The sequence below is a fragment of the Carcharodon carcharias genome, chromosome 4 (genome assembly GCF_017639515.1).
Source record: "Carcharodon carcharias isolate sCarCar2 chromosome 4, sCarCar2.pri, whole genome shotgun sequence".
NCBI classification, from domain to species: Eukaryota; Metazoa; Chordata; class Chondrichthyes; order Lamniformes; family Lamnidae; genus Carcharodon; species Carcharodon carcharias.
The window spans coordinates 3,236,645-3,260,109 of record NC_054470.1 but is presented as its reverse complement, the minus strand read 5'-3'; the positions used below and the strand labels follow the sequence as shown (position 1 = coordinate 3,260,109).

The 23,465-nt window shown below is 42.3% G+C and overlaps 1 protein-coding gene across 1 annotated transcript in view; it reads right to left on the bottom strand.

The window, feature by feature from the left end:
- The window catches only part of mcc (MCC regulator of WNT signaling pathway), a 248,698-nt gene extending 241,648 nt beyond the window's left edge, over positions 1–7,050 (bottom strand). The window contains exons 1-2 of the mRNA XM_041186138.1: positions 6,920–7,050; positions 4,552–4,799 (exon numbers count right to left, since the gene is read on the bottom strand). Of these exons, the coding sequence (XP_041042072.1) occupies positions 4,552–4,799; positions 6,920–7,038 (367 nt within the window). The 5' untranslated portion in view covers positions 7,039–7,050. The remainder of the gene's footprint in view (positions 1–4,551; positions 4,800–6,919) is intronic.
- Positions 7,051–23,465: the final 16,415 nt, after the last annotated feature.

Here is a 23,465-nt window from a genome sequence, read left to right as displayed (position 1 = left end):
TGAATTCCTGGAAACCCTCATGTGAAAGACGAAGTGCAATGAGACCAATTGGCTCATGATGTGACAAGCATCTGAGAGGAGTTGAAGAGAGATCTATAGCATCTGGTTGAGGTGACATCTGTCGCTTGGCTTCAGAGTGTGGGGTGTCTGACCACAGTGTGCCTATTGGTTTACATGGACTGTGTACTTACTGTGAACCTTAGAGTATAAGGCAGCTTTGTAACTTGTGTTATCCTTACAAAACTGTATATATCTCTAAAAGGTGTAGTTGTGGTTGAAGGAGTACTGTAATATAGTTCAGCTTTTGTTCAATAAATGTTTTACACTTTTGTTAAAAGTTCATTAATTGACTCCAGTGGCTCTGTTCAGTAGCCCCGCTCCACTTATCTAAACAAACAAAAATAAAAGTTAGGATCTATTAAGCTGGGTTCCACCCTGGGATCAAGTTTGTCCAGTGGTAACCTCAGCTGGAGTTCATAACACTAGGAACCGTACAGGAGCAAAAAATTACATACACAAATCACTAAATGATAGTAGACTAATACAAAATTCAATTAAAAAGTCTGATGGACCACTGACTTTTAGCACAAAGTATCAGAGCTCGACAGGATGCTTTCTTGCATCCTGAAGGAGGTGAGAGAAGAAATTGCAGAAGACTTAAAAACTATATTCCAAGGCTCTATTAAATGACGATGTGTGTTGGAGGGCTGGAGAGTGATCAATATGCCCACTTTTAAAAAGAGGGACAGGATTTTAGTTTTTGCTAAGGAATTAAGTTGCCATATGTCTAGATACAGAATATGCAATTTGCTAGCACAGATTTCAAAACAAATGATCATGCTTGACACACTTCAATTCTGTGAGGAGGTAACCAATATAGTGAATGGGAAAATGCAGGTGGGTGTAGTGCATATGGGCTATGGAAGGACTTTGACAAGGTAGCACATGGAAGAATCCTAGAAGATTAGAGGGTGAAGAGTCAGAGTAATAAACTAAATTAAAAATTGGTTTGAAAGTCACATCTAAAACAACAGAAGGGCAATTTATCTAGTAGCCAAAAGTGGTTGGTGGTTAACCATAACGTCCTGTTCTGTGAATATCAAGGATTTGAGTACAGGTATAGGCAGTGCTGTAGAAACTTGTGGATTATACTAAATTAGGAGGTATAGTTAATTCATCAAGTCCAGAGATACCTGAAAAAGATACTGATGAGATATGGAATGGCTAAAAAGTGGCAGACAGTATTAATGTCAGCAAGTGTGAAACAATGAGCTTGGTAAAACAGTAGTAACAGTGCTCTGAATGGAAATGAGCTCACTGCTAAGGAGCCGAGGAATTGGAGTACAGATTCACAGAACATTAAAGACAACATCTCAGGCTTAATCACAAGTTACAGAATAGAAAGGGAAAGTGAAGGCACACGTTTATATAGTGTCTTCACAACCCCAAGATGTCTTTTGTTAAATAAGTACTCTTTGAAATACAGTTATCGTTGTAATGCAGAAACATGGCAGCCAACGTACGAGGTACCACAAACTGTGATGTGATAATGGCATTTTTAGCTGTTGATTGAGGGATAAATATTGGCTAGGAGACCAGGGAGAATACCTCTGTTCTTATATTAAAAAAGCTGTGATCTTTTATGCCCAAGCCTGCATACTAACAATTGAGATTCATGTATGAGCACACTCAGATCTCTCTTTACCATAGTATGCTGTAATCTCTCTCCAATTAAACAATGTTCTGCTTTTCTATTCTTCCTAAGTGGATAACTTCACATTTTCCCAAATTATACTCCATCCGTCAAATTTTAGCCCACTCACTTAACTTATCATAACCCTTTGCTGACTCTTTATATCGTCCTCATAACTTGCTTTCTTACCTATCTTTGTATTACCAGCAAATTTAGCTACAATACAGTCTGTCCCTTCATCCAAATCATTTTTATAGATTGTAAATAGTTGAGGCTCCCTGTGGTACTCCATTAGTTACAGTTTGCCAACCTGAAAATGACCCATTTATCTCTACTCTCTGCTTCTTGTTAGTCAACCTTCTTTCCATGCTAATATATATCCCCAGCACCACGAGTCCATGAGTTCTTATCTTGCATAGCAACCTTTGTGTGGCACCTTATCAGTGCCTATTGGAAATCCAAATACACTAAATCAAGGTTCCCCATTATTGAACCTGCTTGTTATGTCCTCAAAGAGTTCTAATAAATTTGTCAAACATGACTTCCCAATCACAAACCATGCTGATCCTGCTTGATTGTATAAAAACAAAAAAACTGCGGATGCTGGAAATCCAAAACAAAAACAGAATTACCTGGAAAAACTCAGCAGGTCTGGCAGCATCGGCGGAGAAGAAAAGAGTTGACGTTTCGAGTCCTCATGACCTGTCGAAGGGTCATGAGGACTCGAAACGTCAACTCTTTTCTTCTCCGCCGATGCTGCCAGACCTGCTGAGTTTTTCCAGGTAATTCTGTTTTTGTTCTGCTTGATTGTATGTTTCTTTAAAAGTTCAGCTACAACTTCCTTAAAATGGGTTTCAGCATTTTCCTCAATGACAGATGTTAGGTTAAGCTCTTCTGTCTCTCTCCTTTCTTGAACAGCAGTGTTAACATTTGCAGTTTTCCAATCTGCTGGGATCTTTCCAGGATCTAGAGAATTTTGGAAGATTACAACCAATGCATACACCATCTCTGCAGCCACTTCTTTTAAGACCATTGAGTCCAGGGAACTTGTCTGCCCTTAGTCCCATTAAGTTTGCAAAGTACTTTATCTCAACAGTAAAAATGACTTCTAGATAAAAACATTAGAATCATTTATAAAAAAAGAGATACTTCACAAGGGGAGAATATAGGAAAAACTAAGATGGACCTGCTGACATAGAACCAGAGTACGCTGTTCCACCCTTCGATCCTGTTCCGCCATTCAATTATATAATGGCTGATATGTACCTCAACTCCACCTACCTATCCTTGTTTCTAATACTTTGATAACTTAACTAATAGAAATCTATTGATTACATTTTTTCTTGAAAATTTCAACTGCCCAGCATCCACAGCCTTTTGGGAAGCAAATTCAAGATTTCCACAAAAGTACATCCCAAATTCACTCCTAAATGATCTAGTTCCAATAATATTGATTGATGCCTGGGATAAGAGGGTTGTCCCTTGAGAGAGATGGAGTTGAATGGGCATATATTCTCTGGAGCTTAGAAGAATGAAAGGTGATCGGAGTGAAACACAAGATTCTGAGAGGACTTGACAAGGTAGATGCAAAGAGGCTAATTTCCCTGGCTGGGTCATTGTCTGAAGATAAGAGTTGACCATGTAGGACTTGGATGCAGAGGAATTTCTTTACAGAGGGTTGCGGATCTTCAGAATTCCCCACCCAAAGTATTGTGGATGCTCAGTCACTGACTATATTCAAGGCTGGCATCAATAGTTTTTGGGCTCAAAGGGAATCAAGGGATAAGGAAATCAAAGGGGAAAGTGCAGTGAGGTATGATCCTACTGAATGGCAAGCAGGTTCAAGGGACCATAAGGTCTACTCCTGCTCTTATTTCTTATGTCCTAGAATCCCCTTGCATGAGGAAATAAATTTTCTCTAACTAGCCTATCCAATCCCTTTAAAATGCCTCAATTAGATCAGCCTTCAACCTTCTAAACATAAGGGAATACAAGCCAAGTTTATGCAACCTGTCCTGATGAAATATCATCAACCTGAACTGTTGACTCTGAAGCATTATTCCAGATAACTCTGATAAACACTATATAATTGAAGCATAACTTCCTCACTTTTAAATTAACCTTCCTCATCCGTGGTTACCCTGAGACCTGATACAGAATCTTTTTATACATATTGAACTTTAGTATTAGATCTTTGCATCATTTAATTGCAAATGAAGATATCAGCTATTTCAGCCTATGGGTTTTATATTCACCATTTCCAAGAGTATCAGTTAAATAACAAAACCACATTTAATCCAGTAAGCATGTGGGTAATTGTTAGTCCCTCAAGTGCATATTTCTGCAAGGATATGGGGACAAAATTGACTACGGGAACTACAGTTGGACCCTTAAAGAGTGTTCTATTAAAATTAGAAATAATAATCTACTTTGTAAAATGAATACTAAGTCACTAACCATAGCAGCTAGCCAACTGAAATTGTTTTTAAGAACACACATTGAAGTTGAGACACGTTTTATTCCACATTTCACATATAAATTAATCCTTACGTCGCTGGTGACTATCACGACAAACATAATCAAGCTAAGGAAAGCACTGCAAACTGTTAATGTTTAATGACACCCTACCACTGAAGATTGTTGTACATTCAGTACAAGTTTAGAATAAAAATCTGAAGTGTAACATAAGTTATATCCACCACATTCAACTATGACATTGTCAAATACATTATGGCATATCCCAAGTCATACTAATAAAAAAGCAATTACAACTACGGCAGAATGTTTTCATGCTGCCAGAGAGAGATTTAAAGATTACACAAAAGGGAAAATTCATCTTTTTCATTTATGCAGCCTACCAAGACTGTTATCGCTGCTGGTTGGCCATGAAGCTATTCGATCACGTAATTTTCTTTTTTTGCAAGACTCTTGTGACTTCACTGAAAGTTCACCTTCTTCCTTCCTTATTTCAGAAACCAACTGCATACGACAGCGTGCAAAATCCTCAAAGGAGATTTTCCCATTCTCATCTGCTCCCAACTGATGCATAATCTCTGCTACCGATTCTTCCATGTTCAGTTGCCGACATACCATAAGCAAGTCATTCCTGAAGAGATGAACAAAGAAATATTGCCACACTGATCACAGCCTTGCACATTTATGGGAATTATATTCCCTATCAATGTTGCACTTGGCAAAGTAAAAGTGCTATATTGGAAAAATAGTTCACGCAAGATGCCTGTAGTACACGGTACAAGGGAATCAAGGGTAATGGGGTCCAGGCAGAAAAATGGAGTTGAGGCCAAGATCACATTAGCCATATGACATGACTGAAAAGCAGGGCAGGCTCAGGGAAAGTGGTGGGTGGGGTGGGGGGGTTGGTATGACCTACGCTTGCTCTTACTTATGTCCTTATGAACAGAGACACCTGCAAATTGTTGAAGGTGACTACGCAGGTTAAGGAAGTAGTTAAAAAAAGCATTCAGGATCCTGGGCTTTATAAATAAAGCCATAGAGTGCAAAAGCAAGCAAGTTATGCTGAATCTTCATAAACACCGGTTTGGCCTCAACTGCAATATCATGTCCTATTCTGGGCATCACACTTGAAGTGTGTGAGAGAGTGCAGAAGAGATTTACAAGAGTGATTCCAGGGATTAGGGTCTTCTGTTGTGTAGATAGATTGTAGAAGCTGGGGCTGTTCTCCTTATGAAAGGTTGAAAGGAGATTTGATAGAGGTGTTCAAAATCATGAGGAGTCTAGGCAGTGTAGAAATTGTTCGCATTGGTAGAGGGTCAAGAACTCGAGGATACAGATTTAAAATGATTGGCAAAAGAGCCAAAGGCAACATGAATTTTTTATTTTTTTTTACACATAATAAGTTGTTAGGATCCGGAACACTTGGAGGGGCTGGTGGAGGCAGGTTCAATTATGGCTTTCAAAATAGAATTGAATGAGCACCTGGATAAAAAAAATGACAGAGTTACAGGGAAGGATCAGGGAAATGGGATTAACTAACTTGCATGGACTGGACAGGGCAAATGATATAACCATTCGATGATTTTCAGCATGGCTGTTGCGAATTTACTTGCACACATTTTCAACTGTTGAGTATCATGGCACAATATGTTTGAGAACTCCTGTTCTCTTCAGTGAATTACGTTTCATCAGTGCAATCAGTGTGCTAACGATTTCACTAGTTGCGTTCTTCAAAAGTTTTACAAAACAAAAAATGTCAATGATGTGATTTAAACAGATGTGTAAACGTCATGTGTTTATTCCTCTGCGGTTATTGTGTGGTTTAATTATTTTTCGTCCAATTGTACTTTATTCAGGTGTGCACTTGGTCTCAATACTCCGTTTTCAAAGGCGTAGGAGAGCGACTATTCTACTGAGTAGTTCTGCACCTTTGGACACCCACAAGCTTTACCTTAAGGTAGAAACAGCAACCCCAGTTGACTTATTTGTTGATTTATAATGATGTGACAAATTATTAGCTGACTTGCTCACATCAACCAGTCAATAAAGCCAACCTTTTCAATCAAATCGCAAACTTTAAAAAAACTTCGTCAGCCGCTCAGTTCAGATCCTTTACGTTCGTGTTACTTTGAAACGCTGACATTGGAATTCTCCAAAAAAAAATCCTACGAAACGTATACTTTACCAACATAGGAAATGCTGCTTTTGGTTTTTCGACTTAAATGTCCCAGTCTTTTAAGCCCTTAAAGGCTTCCGTTTTGATAAATCTGACGCCTGCTGACAACTGCTTTTAATGTTACACGTTAACTAATTACGGCAAGTTTCAAACCAAAACAAAGCTGCGCAAGTTTCAAGTTAAGACAGAATGAGAAGTATCTTCCTCCTGAAAGCTTTCCCTCTGCTCCACGCGATACAACAAGTTCTAAGGTTTGATATTATTACAGTTTGTGCCAGACTCAAGCTTTCCAGGTTATTCAGTATTGTATTTTAGTTTCTGTGACTTAAAACGCATTGACTTCTGAAAAGTTTCTTCACCCCTCCCCCAAACCACTGCAGCAAATGAGGTTAAAGTTTATAATAATGCATTAAAAGCAATGCTGCTGGTCCCCCCAGGTCCCTCCTCAACATTTTTAAACTATTGTTTGCAGCATTTAAGGCTTTCTGGTCATCTCACACAACCTAAGGCAATGTTCTCCTTTCCTCTCCCTGCCCCAAAGCAGCTCTTGGAGATAGGGCGAAGGCGAGCCCTACCTGCTGATGAAGCCGTCGCCATCCCCATCACAAGTCTGAAAGAGCCGCTTCATCCTCTCCTCCTCACCGGTGCTCGAAGTGTCACTGCTGCCACTGCTCGCACTGACTGCGGCCGCCATCTTCTCCTCACCCAGCCCCTAAACTCCCGACGTCACACCCAGCCAGCCAACCAGGCAGCCAGCGCGCGCGCACCCACACGAGAAACAGAGGGGTCCCAACGGTAACTGCACGCGCCAGCCGCCGCCTCGCTCTGCACACAAGAACACAAGCTTCTCACCCCACCCCCACCCCCCCCCCCCCCCCCACACAAAAAAAAAACTAACCAATCAGCGCCCCTTCGCCCTCTCTCTCTCTCTCTCTCTCTCCCCACCCGAAAACCGACCAACCAATCACAGCGACCGCGCTCGGGGAAAGTTGCCCATGCCGAGGAAAAAGCTGCGGGCTGTTGTCAGGTGAGGGAAAGAAGAGGTCTCACCTTTACCGACAGTGACATCTGGATCCAAAATAGGACTAACCCCAAAAACCAAACCCAGATAGACACATCTAATATTCCTGGCTTAAAATGATTTGACTGTCATGTTTTTTTTTTTAACGCCCATCTTCGCGCGCGCGCGCGCGCACACACACACACACAGCTCGCGCATACGGCAGGTCTAATTTTCCCAGTGAATGACCAAATCTGCCCCTTGGTTCTCTGCAGAAATATTCTCTGCTCGTCCCCCTCCCGGAGAATATCAATGGTGGTTTCTCAATCTCCGTGCGAATCAGTGATTCTGTCCTGGCCTGATGCGAATCTATTGTTCACCCTTTTCTCGTTCATTTCTGAGTGTATTTGCGGCTTCCCAATACACATGCTGATTTCTTCCAACCCTTATTAAATCCAGCTGGTTCCACATTCGAGCTTTAATCTAAATAGCAACAGAATGGGAAATATTGAACCAAGGATAAAGCATGCAATCAAGTAAATTCCATGCAGAAAGGGAATGTTTCGAAGATTGGGGTTGCATGAATGAATAAGGAAATGAGATTAAAATTAAAACTTAACGAAACACATTTAGCACTTAACAGGATTGATAACAAAGGCGGCCAGAATGGGTAGAAAAAATATATTTCCCTTATATATTAAAACTGAGGCTAGCCGTGCAGGCATGTGAAAGAAAATTAACAAGACAACAAAGGGTGATAGAAAAGCTTTCTATAGCCACAACAGTATTAGTAAAACCAGTTAAACTAGGATTAAGCTAAGAAAGAATGGAGGCTAGCTTGGAGTACAGAATGGGGGACTGACAGCACAGTGATAATAGGCAACAACAACTTTATATAGTACCATTAACAGAATAAAACATCCCAAGGCTCTTAACAGAAGCATTATGAAGCAAGGCTGACATTAAGCTACATGAGGAAATATTAGGGCAGATGATCAAAAGCTTGGTAAAAATAGGTAAGTTTTAATGAGGAGGAAGGAGATGTAGAGAGGTTTAAAGAGGGATTTCCAGACCCAAGGACCCTGGCAGCTGAAGGCACAGCCACTGACATTCTTGCAACCAGATTACTGACAGCATTCATCATACGGTTTGGGAGATATTGCTTCAATCGACTATCCTTTGGTATTACATCAACACCAGAGATTTTTCAGAGGACGATGACGAGTATTCTAGGAAGTTTAGAAGGGGGTCATCTGTCACATGAATGACATCCTGATCCACGAGTCCATCACATCAGAGCATGGTGTCAAAGTGAGAGCAATGTTTCCAAGAAGCAGGACTAACCCAAAAAATAAATGTGAGTTCTTGCAATCAATTATTCAATTTCTGGAACACATTGTTCACACATCAGGCTGATCCTTAAATAACCAAAGCAATCAAAGACGTTCCACCAGCTCACAACATCACGGTGCTTTAATGCTTCATGGGAATGGTCAATCAAGTAAGAAAGATTTTTTTTTTTAAAAACTACTCTGGCACTTGTAAATGAACCATTGCGACAATTGCTTAGGCAAGACCAAGCACTGTATTAGAAAGAAAAACAACAAATTTCATTCAAAAGGATAAAAAAGATGCTCATTTCACCAGGCATATTGACTATGAGTCAGAACTGCCTATGATAGTTTCCACAGATACATCTTCGACTGGACTAGCAGCAGTACTCTTTCAAACTTGGATGGTAAATGCAGACCAGTGTACTACGCATCTTGATCATTAACTCAAAAGGAACAAAGATACTCTGTAATTGAAAAAGTAGCATGAGCATCTACATAGGCTTGTGAGAAGTTTGCTGACTATGCCTTAGGCCTAAAGTCTACCATTGAGACAGGCCACAAACCATTGGTTACTTTATTAAGCACTAAAGAATTAGCAAAGATGCTGCCAAGAGTGCAGAGATTTTGTTTGAGATTGATGAGATTCGATGCTACAACTGAGTGTATCCAAAGAAAACAACAAAACTACAGCGGATGCATTGTCATGCATTTCTGTTGAAAAGCCTGAACAAGAGGACATAAATTTTGTCGAAGATGTGGAGTCCTTTACTTAGTTGACCACAAAATTTCTACCAGCAACACCACAGAGACTAAATTAAATTCGAAAGGCACAAAAAGCAGATAAAGAACGTGCTCAAATTTGGGAGTACTGCATCAATGGATGGCCAGAATATGTTGCAAATAATCTCATCCTGAAGCAACACTTCAAGCCATGAACAGACCTCAATGTTGTAGATGACTCGCTGATTTATGATAGGATTGGTCATTGAGGACCTAGAGTCCTCAGACTCGAGATCCTTCAGAAAATACACCAGGGTCACCTGGGCATTAAAGTGTCATGCCAGAGCGCAAAATTCCTGTTTGGTGGCCAGGGATCTCAAAATTATTACAAGAAATCAATTCAAACTGCATCACCTGTGTGATCCATCACCAGGAGCAAAGAGAACCACTGATGGTATCCTCAACTCTGTCCAGACCAAGGGAATATCTCAGAATGGATCTTATTGCACTCAAAGGGAAGACATTCCTCATAGTCATTAACTATTACTCCAGATGGATTGAGGTTAAGCTTCTACATGACTCCACCTCAGAAGCCGTCATTACATTACTAAAAGAAATTTTTGCCACTCATGGCATTCCAGACCTAGTCATTTCAGATAAGAGCCCAGAGTTTGCCGATGAATATTTTAAGCAGTTCACAGAAGCTTATGGGTTTATCCACATGACTAACTCACCCAGATATCTGGGTGATATCTGCAAGTTGATGGGGAGGTTGAAAGAGGAGTCAGGATATTAAAGGCTTTGTTGAAGGAAAATGACAATATCAACTGGGCACTGTTGAGCTAATGTTCCACACTGCTCAGCTAATGTTCCACACTGCTCCAGAATGGTCTGACTCCATCCGAACTTCTAATGGGAAGACAACTGCAGACTCAACTTCCTGTTCTTCCACACATGCTTATGCCATGTCTCAGGGCAGCAGGTACAGAGAGAATAAGGGAGAAAGAAGATGAGTTTCGTGCTAGTCAAACCAGAAACAATAATCAATGCCAAATAGGACATAATCTACCATTACTCCAGGAAGTGGAGTCAGTATGGATTTGTGACCAAAATCACGACAGCCAGATTTTGGGGAAAAAAATTACATTCGTGATCTTATCTTGTGGAGCCTGAAGATAGATTGGTGAGAAGAAACAAAGTGCACTTGTATCTATAAGACAACAACCTTCAATGGAATGGACCAGTTACCCAGAAGATCAGGAAGACACCCTGAACAGCGCACAAGTATTTTATGATTCACATACTACTTTACCGAATGAAAGAGAGAATGTGCTGGCTGAACTTGAATTTTACACATTCTCAGAAAGCTGAGAACAAGTTCAGGGAAATTGGTGAAACCACCACAGCGGTTATCCCTGTCAACTAGGGATGAAAGCAGAGATGACTGGGGGAGATGCAGAATAATGTAAATAATGTATTGAATGGAGTCCCAGACTTGGGGGGAGATGTAGTGTAAAGGGCTAATGTTAAATGTAAATACACAGTCTACATCAGTGATGTAAGATCACATGACAACAGAGCATGCTGAGAGATAGTTCTATGTGAAACCTTGTGCTAAACCATATCCTGTACATAGTTAAAAAAATGTTTCATAAGAGTTAAAGTTTACCAACAGACTTGCCTCCAGCAGTCTCTATCGATCCTTACTATGGATAATCGAAGCTGAGATCCACAGCAATAAATAGACCTAGAATTGTCCACAATTATCCAGCAGAGGCCTAACCAGTGATTGATAAAGTTCTAGCATGATCTCCTTGCTTTTATATACTGTGCCTCCTTTATAAACCCAAGTTACCCATATGTGTTTTTTAGCCATGTTATGAACTTGCCCTGTTTCCTTTAAGAATTCGTGTATATGGACACCAATGTCTGCTCATCTTCACTTTTTAAAATCATGCCATTTAAAGTATACTGTAATTCCATATTAGTCCTCTGTGATTTATTTCACACATTTCTTCATTGAATTCCATCTGCCATACTTCTGCACGTTTCACAATACTACCTTTGTTATCTCGAAATGTACAACCAACCCTTTCACTATCTATACCTTGTTGCCATTTTCAAAATTATCTGCAAATTTATACACGCAAGCTTAGCTTATTTATAAAAATTACAAAGAGTAACGAAGCTAAAAATGACCTTTGAGGAACATCACTGCAAATCAACTGTTAGTCTGAAATATATCCACCCTTTGTTTCCTGTCACTGAGCCAATTCTGTCCCCATGCAACCTCTTCATGCTCAATTCCATGGGCGTCCATCTTGTTTACAGCCTCCTTTGTGACACTTCACCAAATGCCTTCTTAAAGTCCATGCTTACAACATCTACTGCACCACCTTGACCAAACGTCTGTTATCTCAAAGAATCCAATCAAGTTAGCCATACATGATTTGCATTTAGTGGTTGTTCTTGATTAATCCATGCCTAGTATTGCCTGTTGCTTCTGCTGCTTCGCATACATGTAGTCCTGTGTTGTTGCTTCACCAGGTTGGCACCTCATTTTTAGATATGCTTTGTGCTGCTCATCTGTCATCTTATTTCTCCTGAGAATTCTATAAGATTATTTAAACAATGTAGAGCATCCTCGAGTCTGAGAACATCGTGGATAGCATGTTTAGAGAGGTGGTCACAAAGCAGCTGAAGGGACTTAAGGAAGGAAATGGGTGATCACCAGACAGTCCAAGAGAAACAGGCAGGTAGTTCAGGAGTCCCCTGGGGTCCCGCTCGCAAATCAGTATTTCATTTTAGAGGCTGATGAGGGCGCTGGTTCCTCCAGGGAGTGCAGAAAGAGCCAAGCTTCTGGCACCACAAGCAGCCTGTTCGTACAGGAGGGGAGGAAGAGCAATAGTAATAAGGGATTCTATAGTCAGGGAAACAGATAGGCGCTACTGTGGCCATCAACGTGACTCCAGGATGGTGTGTTGCCTCCCTGGTGCCAGAGTCCGGGATGTCACTGAACAGCTGCAGGGCATCCTGAAGGGGGAAGGTGATAAGGCAGAGGTCATGGTACATGTTGGTACCAATGACATAGGTAGAAAGAGGGATGAGGTCTTGTATCAGGAATTCAGAGAGTTAGGCAGTAGACTGAAAAGCAGGACCTCTCGGATTGTAATCTCTGGATTACTCCCAGTGCCACATGCTAGCGACCACAGAAATATGAGAATAACGCAGATGAATACGTGACTTAAGAGTTGGTGCAGGAGGGAGGGTTTTAGATTCCTGGATTACTGGGACCGTTTCTGGAGAAGATGGGACCTGTACAAGCAGGATGGTCTACATCTGAACCAGAGCAGGACTAACATCTTTGTGGGCGGGTTTGCTAGTGCTGTTGGGAGGAGTTTAAACTAATTCGGCAGGGGGAGGAGACACAGAATTTTAGCAGAATAGGGACACATCATAATACAGTAAAACAATCAAGTCAAAGGAAGTACAGCTGCATTAAGTTTCAAGGGAGTAAAGGCAAGGCTGGATGGCCACTACTTTAATGCCAGGAGTATTACAGGTAAAATGGATGAGTTAAGGGTGAGGATTGACACGTGCAATTGTGATATAGTAGCCATCACAGAGACGTGGTTGAGGAAGGGGCAGGATTGGCAGCTCAACATTCCAGGATATAGAATCTTCAGGCAAGAGAGGGGAGGGGGTAAAAGAGGAGGAGGCATTGCGTTATTAGTTAAGGAGTCAGTTACTGCATTAAGGGAAGATGATATCTTGAAGGGGGCATTGAATGAAGCTTTGTGGATCGAGCTTAGGAATAAAAAAAGGGCAGCCACATTGTTAGGTGTTTATTATAGACCCTTAGATAGCGGGAAATTGAGGAGCAAAGATGTGCACAATTCGCGGAGGTGTGTAAAAACAATAACAATAGGGTAATTATATTAGGTGATTTTAACTTTCCCAAAATTAATTGGGATAGACATGGTGTTAAGGGCTTGGATGGAGTGGATTTCTTGAAATGTGTTTAGGAGAACTTTTTAGGTCAATATGTAGAGGGTCCAACAAGGGATAGCGCAGTGCTGGACCTAATTCTGGGGAATGAAGCTGGACGGTGGCTGAGCTGGTGGTGGGGGAGCATTTTAGTGATAGCGACCACTACATGGTACAATTTGAGCTCATTATGGACAACAAAATAGACAAGTTGCAAAAAAATGGTTTGGATTGGGGGAGAGCAGTTTTTAGTAAAATATGGCAGGATCTGGCCAAGGTAGACTGGGAACAGCTACTTGTGGGAAAATGTACAGAAGAGCAGTTGGGGGCATTCAAAAAGGAAATGGGGATGGTACAGGGTCAACATGTTCTCTCTAGGGTGATAGGATGGTGTAACAAACTCAGAGAACCATGGATGACCAGAGATATTCAGGATATGATGAGAAGGAAAAGAGAGGCTTTTAGTAGGTACAAGGGGAGCAAATCAGCGGAGGCATTAGTGGAGTACAGAAAGTGCAGGGTGGAGCTTAAGAAAGCAATTAGGAAAGCAAAGGGGGGGATGTGGAGAAAGCTCTGGCTGGTAAAAGTAGGGAAAATCCCAAGATATTCTATAAGTATATCAATGGGAAGAGGATAACTAGAGAAAGAGTAGGGCCTATAAGGGACCAAGGGGGCAATCTATGGGTGGAGCCAGAGGACATTGGTAGAGTGTTGAATGAATACTTCACATCCGTCTTCACCCAAGAGAATGAGGATGAAGGTATGGAACTCGGGGAGAGAGACTGCAAGGTTCTTGAGCAAATTGATATAGGGAGTGACAAGGTATTGGAGGTGTTGGCAGACTTAAAAGTGTCATCCAGATCCGGATGATTTGTGTCCCAGACTGCTGAGGGAGGCAAGGGAAGAGATCGCAGGGGCTCTGACCCAAATTTTTAATTCCTCTCTGGCCACTGGGGAGGTGCCAGTGGACTGGAGAACAGCTAATATGGTTCCGCTATTTAAGAAGGGTTGTAGAGACAAGCCAGGGAACTACAGGCCAGTGAGTCTCACGTCACTGGTAGGGAAACTATTGGAGAAAATTCTGAAGGAGAGAATCTATCTCCACTTGGTTTGATCAGGGATAGTCAGCATGGCTTTGTCAGAGGGAGGTCATGCCTAACAAATGTGATTGAATGTTTTGAGGAGGTGACCAGGTGTGTAGATGAGGGTAGTGCAGTTGATGTCGCTTTTCTGGATTTCAGCAAAGCCTTTGACAAGGTTCCATATGGGAGACTTATAAAGAAGGCAAATGCACGTGGGATACAGGGCAATTTGATAAGATGGATTCAAAATTGGCTTAGTTATAGGAGACAGATGGTGATAACAGAAGGCTGCTTTAGCAACTGGAAGCCAGTGTCCAGTGGCATACCACAGGGATCTGTGCAGGGTCCCCTATTATTCATCATTTATATAAACGACATAGAAGACTATGTGGGGGGTAGGATTGCAGATGACACAAAGATTGGCCAGGTGGTTAACAGTGAAGTTGAGTGTCTTGGGCTATAGGAAGATATAGACAGGATGGTCAAATGGGCAGATAAAATTTAACCCTGAAAAGTGTGAGGTGATACACTTTGAAAGGAGTAATTTGACAAGGAAGTGTTCAATGAACGGCATGACACTAGGAAGTTCTGAGGAACAAAGGGACCTCGGCATGTGTGTACATAGATCTCTGAAGGCAGAGGGGCATGTTATTGGGGTGGTGAAAAAGGCATATGGGACACTTGCCTTTATCAATCGAGGCATAGATTACAGAAGTGGGGAGGTCATGCTGGAGTTGTATAGAACCTTGGTGAGGCCATAGCTAGAGTACTGTGTGCAGTTCTGGTCACCACATTCTAAGGAAGGTTGTGATTGCGCTGGAGGAGGTACAGAGGAGATTCACCAGGATGTTGCCTGGGATGAAACATTTAAGTTATGAAGAGAGGTCGGATAGACTTGGGTTGTTTTCATCAGAGCAGAGAAGACTGAGGGGCGATCTGATCGAGGTGTACAAGATTATGAGGGGCATGCACAGGGTGGATAGGGAGCAGCTGTTTCCCCTTAGTTGAAGGGTCAGTCACGAGAGGACAGAAGTTCAAGGTGAAGGGCAGGAGGTTTAGGGGGAATGTGAGGAAAAATTTTTTTACCCAGAGGTTGGTGACGGTCTGGAATGTGCTGCCTGGGAGGGTGATGGAGGCGGGTTGCCTCACATCCTTTAAAAAGTACCTGATGAGCACTTGGCACAGCATAACATTCAGGGCTATGGGCCAAGTGCTGGTCAATGGGATTAGGTAGGTAGGTCAGGTGTTTCTCACGTGCCGATGCAGACGTGATGGGCTGAAGGGCTTCTTCTGCACTGAGAGATTTTGTGAAAAACGGTCTTTCAGATATCTGCAATCACAAAAGCAAAATGCTGCAGATGCTGGAAATCTGAAACACAAACTGAAAATGCTGGAAATACTCAGGAGGAGGAGGCTTCACAAATATCCCCTCAATGATGGGGGAGCCCATTATATCAGTGCAAAGACAAGGCTGAAGCGTTTGCAACTGTCTTCAGCCAGAAATGGCAAATGGATGATCCATCTCGGCCTCCTCCTGAAGTCCCCAGTATCACAGATGGCAGTCTTTAGCCAATTTAATTCACTGCATGTCATATTAGGAAACTACTGACAGCACAGGATCCAGCAAAGGCTTCCCAGCTGCAGCACTGAAAACGTATGCTCCAGAACTAGCTGTGCCCCAGCCAAACTGTTCCAGTATTGCTACAACATTGGGATCTACCCAACAATATAGAAAATTGCCCAGATCTGTCCTGTCCCCAAAGCTAGGACAAATCTAATCCGTCTAATTACCACCCTTCAGTCTACTCTTGACCGTCAGCAAAGCGATAAATGGTGTTGTCAACAGTACGATCAAGTGACACTTACTCAGCAATGACCTGCTCACCAATGTTCAGTTTGGGTTCCCCCAAGGCCATTCAGCTCCTAACCTCATTACAATCTTGGTTCAAACATGAACAAAAGAGCTCAACTTCAAAGGTGAGGCTAGAATGATTTGCCCTTCGCATCAGGGCAGCATTTGACAGAGTGTGACATCAGGGAGCCCTAGGCAAATTGAAGTCAATGGAATCAAATTGAAAATCTCTCCACTGGTTGGAATCATACCAAGCACAAAGGAAGATGGCCGTGGTTGTTGGAGGTCAATCATGTCAGCCCCAGGACATTTCTGCAGGAGTTCTTCAGGATAGTGTCCTAGGCCCAACCATCTTCAGCTGTTTCAATGACACACCCTCCATCATAAGGTCAGAAGCAAGGATGTTCGCTGATGATTGCACAGTGTTTAGTACCATTCGCAACTGATTTCAGTGTTCAATACCATTTGCAAACCCTCAGATACTGAAGCAGCCTGTGCCTTTGCCCCAACAGCACATAGCATGAAGTCACTAATCTTCAGCTGTTTTCTTGAATCTTCAGGGCTTCCCCTGAGCCCTCTTCAATTACCCGGGCTTCTCCCAAGTCCACTTCACTTAAAGTCTGCCACTGCAGCCCTTTCTCTAATTGGAACCTTTTTCTCTGCTCCTCCCTTTTTCCTTAACTTAACTGGGACCTGTTTCTGTCCCTTATTTCCTTTTGGGATCTCTACTTTCCAGTCTGGGACACTTGCTGGTAATGGCGCTCTGCACCTGGTCACCTGACCCAGGTTTTCACTCATTTTTTTCCTCTTTATGCACAGGCCCCTGTTCTGGGCCCGAATTATTTATAAATTGCAGAACTGCTCATGTGCAGCCCGCTCCTGGCCTGCACGTGCGCACAAAGTCCAAGGTCCATTGGGAGTCGAAGTTCCTGACCTCCAAGCTTAACAAGATAAGCATAGATTTTGTGACATTATAAGGAATACTGAAGAGAAAATAGGGGGTGACTCGCATGGAGAAAAGCAACTTGATGGGCCAAATGTCTTATTTCTGTGCCACAAAATTCTATAAAAAAGGTGGAATTCCACAAGAAAGATGGAATTCCACAAGAAAGGTGGAATTCCACAAGTTACAACAAGAAAGGATTTTATAATTTAAAAATAATTAGTACTTTTAAATTTTGTTCCATAAATGTAATTATATGTTGGAACTTAAAAGCAAACAACATTACTTGTACAGATCATTGATGTTCTTCTGTATGAAATTTAAATAGAGAAATCCAGCTACTGATGCTAAGGTCACAATTTAACACAGAATGAGAAATCACCTACATAGTGCTGTGCTTTCCTCGGCTATCCTAGCTGCTTCCAACCTGCTTGCCACCATGCCGAGTTCAGTGCTCACTTTCCTTGGTTTCCATAATGCTGCCTGCGTACTCAAGTGTTGCTCCCCTTGGATCCTGATCCTACAATGATTCCTCCTGTTTCTTCCACAATGCTGCATCCATATATCAGTCTGCTGGCTTGAGTTATATATACACCTGGAAAATTTTTCGAAGCTTATTCACAGCACTTATTCACAGTTTCCATAACTTCTTGTGCTAGTTTTAAAAGTATCATGCTAGATGCCTGCTGACAAAATTAGCCACACCCCAGGGTAAATGAATCATCAGCCCATTTGAAGGGCTTTGAAAAGATGCCAAAAATTATTGTGGATCTACTGGGTGCAAAATAAGTTACGTTTTAAAGCATTGCCCGATTACTCTGGCTCCTGGTGGGTTTTGCATTCAGCAATATGCAAATGAGCTTGAGTGAAAATTCGAGGGGTAAAGAACAGTATTCAAAACAAGTACAATTTTAGGCTCAATTTGTGTGGAATCACCAGTTACACCCAAAGCAGAAATTCTGCCCCAAAGTTTTTTTGTTACATTTTTCAACACTACATATTCTCAATTTTACGTGGCAAATTCATAAAGAATGAAAATTTGCAACAAGATGCCCACCTTACCAAAAGATCTGGATAGGACAAAAATACAAGAATGGAATTCTTCTCAATACTTCCACATTATAAGTGTAGTAATTGTAGCTTTAAGGAATGTAGTGACTGTAGCTATAAGACTTGTGTTGTATAGTATCACGTGCCAGTGTGAACAAATCAGCTCTAAGCATGGGGAACCTCAAAATCATAATCTTTTAGTTGTGGAGCTTGATGGAAGCATGTAACTGCTGCTGCAGCCTGTAAATAAAGCTCGATGTTTCTAATGTCTGGAAAATCAAGCCCATAACAATAAGATAGAGCTTTTTTTTTTAAATAGGCTTGGGATTTTGGTTTTGATAAAGTTTAGTTCAAAACGTATGCAAACCTTAGTACAAGGGAATGATGCTTACCTTGCCTTTGTTAGGCAATATCAAATTTAGTTATTTTGCCCTAAGTTTAAGCAAGACAACAAAATCTGGCATTTCCTTTTTGAAATAATTTACAAATATAAGTACATTTAATAAAAGTTTACCATTTAAAACATATCTAGAGATCAGAATAAATTGCTCCGAAATTTTTATTTGGCTTCTCCTAAAAGCTGTTTGAGGCAGTACTAAAGGAAACTGGCAAATTATTGTGCTATAAGCATTTCAATAGAAAATTGTTAGTTTCTTGGGGCTGGGAAACCAACAAAGAATGAATAACAACTGGAACCAGCATTGGGATAGGATCCAACTTGATGTGTAGCCTGCAGATAGGAAAATAAAAGAGACAAACAGAACCACTGTGGGGATAGGTGGTTTAAGTTGGCCTTAGGGCCAAAGACAGGGAAAGACAGGTGAGGGCAAAACCAAAGTAAGGAATGGAGCTGGGTGGCCCAAGGGCTAATAGATCCAAAAGTCAACAGGTGCAAAAGCCAACATTAAATAAAGATATTATTTAACAATAAGGATAGAATTTAAATAAGGAGGCCAATACATAAGAACATAAGAAATAAGAGTAGGCCATTCGGCCCCTCAAGCCTGCCCCACCATTCAATAAGATCATGGCTAATCTGCCCAGGCCTCAACTCCTCTTTCGTGCCAGCCCCTAATAGCCCTCAACTCCCCAATATTTCACAAATCTATCTACCTCCTCTTTAATAAAACTTTTACTTTTAATTTTTAAAATCCCAAAAGTGTTACTGGACTTCTTACTGTTGAGATCAGTACATCCCCTTCTCGTTTTCAGAATACAAAAAGAAAACGGGTATGGCCCGTAAGCCAAGTTTCCCCCTGGGATTTGGTTTGCTGTGGTCATAACAATGTCATATCAAGAAATGGCTGAAGACACTGGATATTGCAAAGGCTATCAGCCCTGACATTATTCCGGCAATGGTACTGAAGACTTATGCTCCAGAACTTGCTGCGCCCCTAGCTAATCTTTTCCAGTATAGCTACAACAATGGTATCTACCTGACAATGTGCAAAATTGCCCAGGCACTTCCTGTCCACAAAAAGCAGGACAAATCTAAGCCAGCCCGATTACTGCCCCATCAGTCTATTCTCGATCATCATCAAATTGGCAATGCTATCAAATAGCACTTACTTGGCAGTAACCTGTTCCCTGATGCTCAGTTTGGGTTCCACCAGGGCCACTTGGCTCCTGACCTCATTATAGTCTTGGTCCAAACATTGGCAGATGAGCTGAACTCAAGGTGCTTCAATAACCTTCACTCCACCATAAGATCATAATTAGGGATGTTTGCTTACGATTGCACAATTTTCAGCAGCATTCGTGGTTGTTCTGACATTGAAGCAGTCCATGTCATAGTCATGGAGGTTGACAGGACTGAAAAAGGCCCTTATGCCCATCGAGTCTGCGCTGGTCAAAGAAGTACTCAGCTATTCTAATCTCATTTTCCAGCACTAGGCCCATAGCCTTGTATGCCATGGCATCACAAGTGCACATCCAAATACTTCTTAAATGTTATGAGGGTTTCAGCCTCTACCACCCTTTCAGGCAGTGAGTTCCAGATTCCCACCATTCTCTGGGTGAAAAAATTCTTCCTCACATCCCCTCTAAACCTCCTGCCCGTTACCTTAAATCTATGCCCTCTGGTTATTGATCCTTCCACCAAGGGGAAAAGTTCCTTCCTGTCGACCCTATCTATGTCCCTCATAATTTTACACACATCAATCATGTCTCCCCTCAATCTCCTCTGCTCCAAGGAAAATAACCCCAGTCTATCCAAACTCTCCTCATAACTAAAACTCTCCAACCCAGGCAACCTCCTCTGCACTCTCTCTAGTGCAATCACATCCTTCCTATAATGCGGATTCCAGAACTGCACACAATACTCTAGCTGTGGCCTAACCAGCGTTTTATACAGTTCCAGCATAACCTCCCTCTTACATTCTATGCCTTGGCTAATCAAGGCAAGTATCCCAAATGCCTTCTTAACCACCTTATCGACCTGTCCAGCTACTTTAAGGGACCGGTAGACATGCACACCAAGGTCCCTCTGATCCTCGGTACTTCCCAGGGTCCTACCACTCATCGTGCATTCCCGCACCTTGTTTGTCCTTCCCAAGTGCATCACCTCACACATATCCAGATTAAATTCCATTTGCCACGGATCACCCATCTGACCAGCCCGTCTATATCCTCCTGTAATCTAAGGCTATCCTCTTCACTATTTACCACCCCACCAATTTTCCTGTCATCCACAAACTTACTGATCAACCCTCCTACATTCAAGTCTAAATCTTTTATACATACCACAAACAGCAAGGGACCCAACACCGATCTCTGTGGAACCCTACTGGACACAGGCATCTAGTCACAAAAACACCCCTCGACTGTCACCCTCTGCTTCCTGCCACTCAGCCAATTCTGGATCCAATTTGCCAAATTGCCCTGGATCCCATGGGCTCTTACCTTCGTTATCAGTCTCCCATGTGGGACCTTATCAAAAGCCTTGCTGAATTCCAAGTAGACTACGTCGAATGCATTGCCCTCATCTACAAATATGGTCACCTCTTTGAAAAATCCATAAGCAGCAACACCTGAACAACATTCATGCTTGGTCTGAGAAGTAGCAAGTACATTTGTGCCATACAAGTGCCAGGCAATGACCATCTCCAATAACCAAGACAGACTCTCTTCTTAGCAATCAATGGGATTGTCATTGCTGAAACCCCACTATCAATTTCTTGGGAGTTATGACTGACCATAAATTAAACTGGACCAGGAATATTAATACTGTGATGACAAGAAGAGGTCAGAGGCTTGGATTTCTGTGGCCAGTAACTCACCTCCTCACTCCCCAAAGCCTGTCTATCATCTACAAGACACAAGCCAGGAGTGTGATGGAATACTCGCCACTTGCCTGGATAAGTGCAGCTCCAACAACACAAGAAGCTCGGCACCATCCAGGACAAAGGAGCCCACTTGATTGGCACCCCATCCATCACAATAAACATTCAATCCATTCACCATTCATGCACAGTGGCTGCAGTCTGCATCATATACGAGACACTGCAGCAATTCATCAAGGCTACTTCAGCAACTCCTTCCAAACCCACAACCTTTACCACTGGCCCTAGGACAAGGGCAGCTGGTGCAGGGGAACACCACCGCCTGAATTTCAGAGATTCAGGTGGATCTGGGTGTTCTCATGCATGAATCACAAAAGGCCAGTATGCAGGTACCAGCAATTAATGAGGAAAACTAATAGAATGCTATCATTTATTGTGAGAGGAATTGAATGCAAGAGTAGGGATGTTATGCTTCAGTTGTGCAGGGCCCTGGTGAGATCACATCTGGAGTACTGTATACAATACTGGTCTCCTTATTTAAGGAAAGATGTATCTGCATTAGAAGCAGTTCAAAGAAGGTTTACTAGGTTAATACCAAGATGGGCAGGTTGCCTTATGAGGAAAGGTTGGCCAGGTTAGGCTTGTATCCACTGGAGTTTAGAAGAGTAAGAGGTGACTTAATTGAAGACAGAGCTAGATAGATTCTTTATTAAGAAGGGGGTGAAATGTTATCAGGAGTAGGCAGGAGGATACAATCTGATCAGTCATGATCTTACTGAATGGCAGAGCAGGCTTGAAGGGCCGAGTGGCTTACTCCTGCTCCTAGTTCACATATTCGTAAGTTCCCCTCCATGCCACACACCATCCTGACTTGGAACTATATTGCTCTTCCTTTACTGTGACTGGGTCAAAGTCCTGGAAGTCCCTTTTTTTTTACAGTAGAGAGTGTACCTACACCACATGGACTGCAATGCCCACATCCTGTGAATGAAAAAGAGAAAAACTGTACCTCCTGATTAACCTGAAGGGCAAACAATCAGAGCAAGCCTCCCCCCTCTATTTCAGTTGAAAATTCAGTTCAAATAATCACTCTTTTGAACTCTTTCATTCAAATATCTTTGAGGTCATTCCTTTATTTGTTAGACACTATGGCCCAGATCTTCTGGTCTCCGGATCATTGGAGACCGGACATATGACCGATCAGGGCCCTGCTGAAGTCCTGACGTGCTGACTTATGTGGGAATTGTTCAGGAAGTTTCAACTTCTGATGGGCAATTCCCTGGCTCCCTGGGAATCTCCGCAAATCACTCCGATTCTGATCTACAGTCAGAGACTTCAGACAGTTCCGCAGTACCTACCTGCATCATTACCCAGGAAATGCTAGACAGATAAAGATCTAGGGCTGAATCGTCTGGTCCCATTGGTGGCAGGTGTCATGGCGGGGGGAGAGAATTCGGCATGAGGGGCATAAATTGGTCCCCCCATGCCCGATTTACCATTACACCAGCAGGAAAACACGTGGACAAGTGTGACTTGCAGAAGTCGAGGCTTACCTTAAGGGCCTTGCTCAGATCATGAACATCCAAAGAGATGGTGACGCTGGAGACCTACAGCTACCGGACCATGGGTGAACACGTGCATCACATGCTGGGTAGATCCTCATGCACATAGCTCCGCTGCGAAGCAGCCCTCATAAGGTGGGAGGTCTCTGTTGATGCTTTGGGCCGGTTTCAGAACATCATGGTCTTGGCCATGGACGGCTACAGAAAAAAAAAATCGGCAAAAGGTGAGGAGAGAAAGGTCTCGGTGTGAGTGGGAGAGGAAGATGTCCACTGCGGGGGATGGACAGCTGGGGGTGAGGGAGTTCGGAGG